This window comes from Cryptosporidium andersoni, assembly GCF_001865355.1.
Source record: "Cryptosporidium andersoni isolate 30847 chromosome Unknown contig_140, whole genome shotgun sequence".
Taxonomy (NCBI): domain Eukaryota; phylum Apicomplexa; class Conoidasida; order Eucoccidiorida; family Cryptosporidiidae; genus Cryptosporidium; species Cryptosporidium andersoni.
Window position 1 is genome coordinate 3,392 of NW_027122801.1, and position 5,122 is coordinate 8,513.

General features: G+C 19.7%; 3 protein-coding genes and 1 further gene across 3 annotated transcripts; 2 read left to right on the plus strand and 2 right to left on the minus strand.

Moving 5' to 3' along the window:
* Positions 1-50: 50 nt before the first annotated feature.
* cand_038090 (hypothetical protein) lies at positions 51-605 on the minus strand.
* A 130-nt stretch (positions 606-735) lies between these two features.
* On the plus strand, positions 736-1,588 carry cand_038100 (uncharacterized protein; the record flags this gene model as incomplete). The annotated part of the gene is made up of 2 exons (XM_067214033.1): positions 736-775; positions 852-1,588. 2 exons carry the CDS (start codon positions 736-738, stop codon positions 1,586-1,588), a joined length of 777 nt encoding a protein of 258 aa, XP_067069764.1.
* A 235-nt stretch (positions 1,589-1,823) lies between these two features.
* cand_038110 (uncharacterized protein) lies at positions 1,824-2,630 on the plus strand (the record flags this gene model as incomplete). Its single annotated transcript, XM_067214034.1, has 1 exon — positions 1,824-2,630. The coding sequence occupies one exon, from the start codon at positions 1,824-1,826 to the stop codon at positions 2,628-2,630; it is 807 nt and encodes a 268-aa protein (XP_067069765.1).
* A 955-nt stretch (positions 2,631-3,585) lies between these two features.
* Positions 3,586-4,719, minus strand: cand_038120 (uncharacterized protein; the record flags this gene model as incomplete). Its single annotated transcript, XM_067214035.1, has 1 exon — positions 3,586-4,719. The coding sequence occupies one exon, from the start codon at positions 4,717-4,719 to the stop codon at positions 3,586-3,588; it is 1,134 nt and encodes a 377-aa protein (XP_067069766.1).
* Positions 4,720-5,122: the final 403 nt, after the last annotated feature.

Sequence of the window (5,122 nt, forward strand, 5' to 3'; positions counted from 1 at the left end):
AAAAGAAAAAAAAAGAAAAAAAAAGTTTAAAATATTTATTTAAATAAGATCTATTTATAATATTATTCTAGTTTTTTCTTATCTATATAATTAATGAAAATATATGAATAGAATCCTTTAAATATATTTCTAATAAAATTGTATATGGGTAATATTATACTAAAGCTTATAATACGATTAAATTGTATCTTTCCATATTTATTTTGATATAATGGATAATAAATCCTTTGATCTATATATATATAATATATATCTGTTGAATACAAATTTGAAATTATTAAAAATATAATTAATAAATTTATATAATTAGGTAATATTAACCATATATTAAATATATATTTAAATATAAATATAAAATTCTGCTTTATATTATTATTAAACTTATTTTTCTCCAAATATATTTCTCTTTGCCTTTTTAACATATTTAATTCTCTTGTTTTCTGTACATATAAAGTAAATGTAGAAGGATAATTAAGTTCACATATTTCTTTCTCTAATTTTAAAATCTTAATATCTAGTAAATTTGGCTTAATTAACCATTCTAAAAAAATATTTATTAATATAGAAAATACATAATTAATAACTTCCGAAAATAATATATATATTATAATAAACATTTCTTAATAATATTCTTTTAAATAATTATTATAAAAAAAAAAAAGAAAAAAAAAACCGACATTTGGCGGTTTTTGTGTGTTAATTTAACACACAAAAAAAAGTTTATATAATAAAATAATGAAAAAATTTTATTTATATAACTTATTAAATGGACCAAGTATATATAAAAAAAATATTTTATAACAAGATAAATATAATCATCTTATATATATTTCAATTTTATATTATTAAAGAATGTACATTTGGATATATACATATTAGTTTAATTAATTTAAGATATAAACGTTCAGGATTCTTTAGTGAATTACTTGATAGTACAACAAAAGGTATCTCAACACTTACAAGTGATTATTTATCTCAATCAGAAAATGAACAAGAACAAAAATCTACTCCACAAGCATTTCCAGTTGGTTTATTCCCAAATCCAAAATCACTTCAACTTGAAATGAATTCATTAAATTCTAATTTAGCAAATAATAATAATGAAGCTAATTTAGAAAATGCAAATTCAGAAGTTAAGTCAATTTTATCAGGACCTGAACAAAATCAAATGAATTCTAAATCTAATCAAATTAGTAAAAATTCAGTAAATAATAATCAGATGTCAAATATATCATCAGGTGCAGTATCAAGAGGAAGTACAAGTGAAATTAAAACTATAACTGAGGATATACAACTTAAAGGTATAGATAAACCAACATCCCCTACAGCAAAAGCACCTGGACAAGTAGTACAACAAGGTGAAACTATAAAAACAGGTATATCAGGTCCAGTTACTATTAATCAAAATGACAATAAAGTACAAGGAACAACAACTCCACCAAATCTAGTTATTGAGGATAATATTAATGATAAGAATTCTATTATTTCCTCATTTTCTGGAAATTATAAGATTATCATTATTACTGGTTTAATTGTATTAATAATATTAATAGTAATAATTAAAATTTATCTTAATAATAAAAAATAAAAAGATTACTAAGCGGTTATTAAGAAATATTAGAGACAAATATAAATAAGACCTATAACTAATAATCATATGGCGGGATATTCTCCTTAATATTAGAGTATTGTAAATATGTATTTTAAGATCTTAAAATATAATACTCCTAATTCTTTATATTTAATATTATTAACAAACATTTAGAATTAAATAACATATCCCTAATTTTTTTTTATTAATTCTATTAATTCCAAATATTTTAATGGATAATAAAAAAAATAAAGAAGAAATCTATGAATATATAGAAAAAACTATAGATCTTGAAAAAGAAACACCTACAATTGGAACTCCCAAAATAAAGAAAATACAAAATAAACCATCATTACAAGGTTTAGCTCCTAATAAAGGTGAACTTGCAATTGTCTATTATGAAACACATTTAGGATCAACACAACATACAGTCTCAACATGTCCAAATATTACTAAAGTTAATGTTGATGAAGGTACTAAATTATTAGATGAGAAATATAAAAATTTACCAAATTTATATACTCCAGTATATACACCTAGTAAATTATTTGGTGGATATGGATTTCCAAAAATAAAATTTTCAAAATTAATTTTTCCATGGGCATCATTCTTATCTGTAATTATATCATATTTATTATCAGCTTCAACATGGTATTTTTGGTTTTATCATCAAAATTATAAATTAGTTATAATACCATTTATAACTTCTTCTATAATTTCATTTTTTGAAACTCCTACTATGCTTGCAAAATATTTATTTAAGAAAATGAGGAATACTTTTATGTGGCAAATATTACCAATGAGTAATATGATGTTTCATGCTACTCTACTTTTTATTGCAACTATACCAATTAATCTTTTTATTAATATGTTTATTTTTAAAAATATTAATACTGATATGTTAAAATTACCATTATCATATTTAGTTGTATCTATTATACAAGTTTGTTATATTATACCATGTATTATGTTTATTATATCATATTCAAGATATGAAGGGGAAATTTTAAAAGAAAGGACTGAATATGATTATTTGTAAGTAATATAGTATAATATTGATTTAATATAATTTAAAAAAATTTTAATATATAATTATTGATACTATATATATTAAAAAAAAAAAAAAAAAATGAAGATATTTTTCCAATATAATCAGATATCCTTAATAAATCTAAAAAATGTCCAACTATTATTTATATTTCATTGGAAATTCAGGAAATATAAGCCATTAAGACTATTAATTATTATGAAATGTAATATAACTTTAGGTGTAAATATATTTGCTACATCTTAGAGAGATTATGGAATTTCTCAAAATAGACTTTCAGAATTAGGATTATATAAAGATTCTCAAGTAATATTAGATTTATATTATTTCAAGAGATGGTATAGTTGATATTAATCAAATTTATTTATTTGGTTGTTTATTAGATAAAGTAATAGCTATTGACTTAACATTTAGAAACCCTGGAAAAATTACTAGAATAATACTTGGAAATACTTTTATAAATATTAATTATATTGATATTTGAATTATTTCCATTATCATTATAAATTATTATTAAGCTATTTTTACCTTTTATATAACATCAACATCTTAAATTTTTTTCTGATAAGATATCAAATATTAATATTCCAATTTTATTTATTATTGGTTTAAAGGATATTTTAGTATCCCCCAAGTCAATACAATGAAATTTGATGAAAATTTAAAAGAATCTAAAAATAAAAACATATATGAAATTATTGATGGAGAAAACATAATAATAAATGATTAGTTGATGGTACTAAATATTATGGAATATTCATAAAATTTATATAATCAAGATAAAGAAATAATTCAACAAGAAGATAATTATTTAAAGAAATTAAATTATAATATTAGAAAAAGATCTTAAAGTGAATTAAAGAAAAAAAAAAAAAAAGAAATTCATTTCAAATGATATCTCTTATTCTTTTTTTCCATTCTTAATTTATAGTTTAGTTCTTAAAATTTATTTGTAAAATATTTTATGATTATTCCTAAATATATAGTCAGATTTTGCACGTAAACGGGATTTCTCTAAATTAGGTATTGGATCTACCAATAAATTCTTATCTCTAAATAAAAACCATAAGAAGAGTAATAACATAGGATAAAATAATGTAAATATAAAAACTAATAAACTTGGAGCTATTTGTAAATATTTATCATCATCAAAATTAAAAAATATATACAATCCATTCATATTTATTGGTAAATATCTTAAAATTGTATTAGGAAAAAAGTCATTAATCCATACAATTGTAAGAAATCCTATTATATATATATATAAATATAAACCATGCATTAAAAAAAATGGTTGATAAGTTGTGTAAGAATCCCAAAATACAAATAAACTTGCTAATGCATGTTTAACAATAGCTAGAATAAATGTTACATTTGTATTTGGATGTGAAACCATCCAATATCCAATATTTACGATTAAACCAGTAGGTAATAAAAAGCTTTGAATCATCCATGCACACCAACATATCCATGTTAAATGGGGAGTTTCTGAAATATCATATCCTTTATTATTATTTATTAATTTTTGTTTATTATTGTCTTCTTGATATCTTTCTTCATGTGGTATTATTTGATCATTATTTGATATTAATGATTCTTCTTCATGTTTATTTAAGTTATTTTGTGTTTGATCCTTTAAATATGATATATATTTGTCTTGTTCAAGATATTTTATATTATTATTTGTAAATTTCATTTTTTCATCTAAACAAATATTTATACTATTTATAGCTTCTATAGAAGCTAAAGTGAAAATTGAAAAGTATCCAATTGTTACAATACAGCACCAATTTGTAGTATAATATCTTACAATATTTTCTATATACCAAATTTTAATTTCCAATGAAATATCATATAATATTGTTACTATAATTATCAATAAACATAATAATCTAAATATTAAAACTTGTAATATACTAATATTTGGTAACCAACTAGATGAAAATATAACTCTACAATCACCTCGATTTATTTTAAAATATAAATGTGAAAGTTGAAATTCCCATAAAAAAGATTCCCAATATAATCCAATATTTGGATATGCAATCTCTTCAAAATTCATAGCTTCATTATTAGTCATTTTAAGGGGATATTATTAATTAAAATCTATAATATTATTTTTAAATAATTCAGTTTTTTTTTTTCTTAAATATATAAAAAAAACTGAAAGTTTATAAATATTGTGTGCAAATAATTAAAAGAAAAGAAAAAGGGGATAAATTATTTAGAAAAATATTTATTAAAATTTATTTTTTTAAATATGAATTCTAAATATTAAGAATATAATAAAAATTTCATAATACCAATATATAATTAATGAAATGTCCTTTTTCTTTCATATATATATATATATATATATTTTATATTTAATAAGTCAATATTTAAAATTTCCAATATAATAGAATATCAATTATATACTAATAACTTTTTTTTTTTTTTAATAGATTAAAATAAAATCGTCATATATATGTATATATATATAT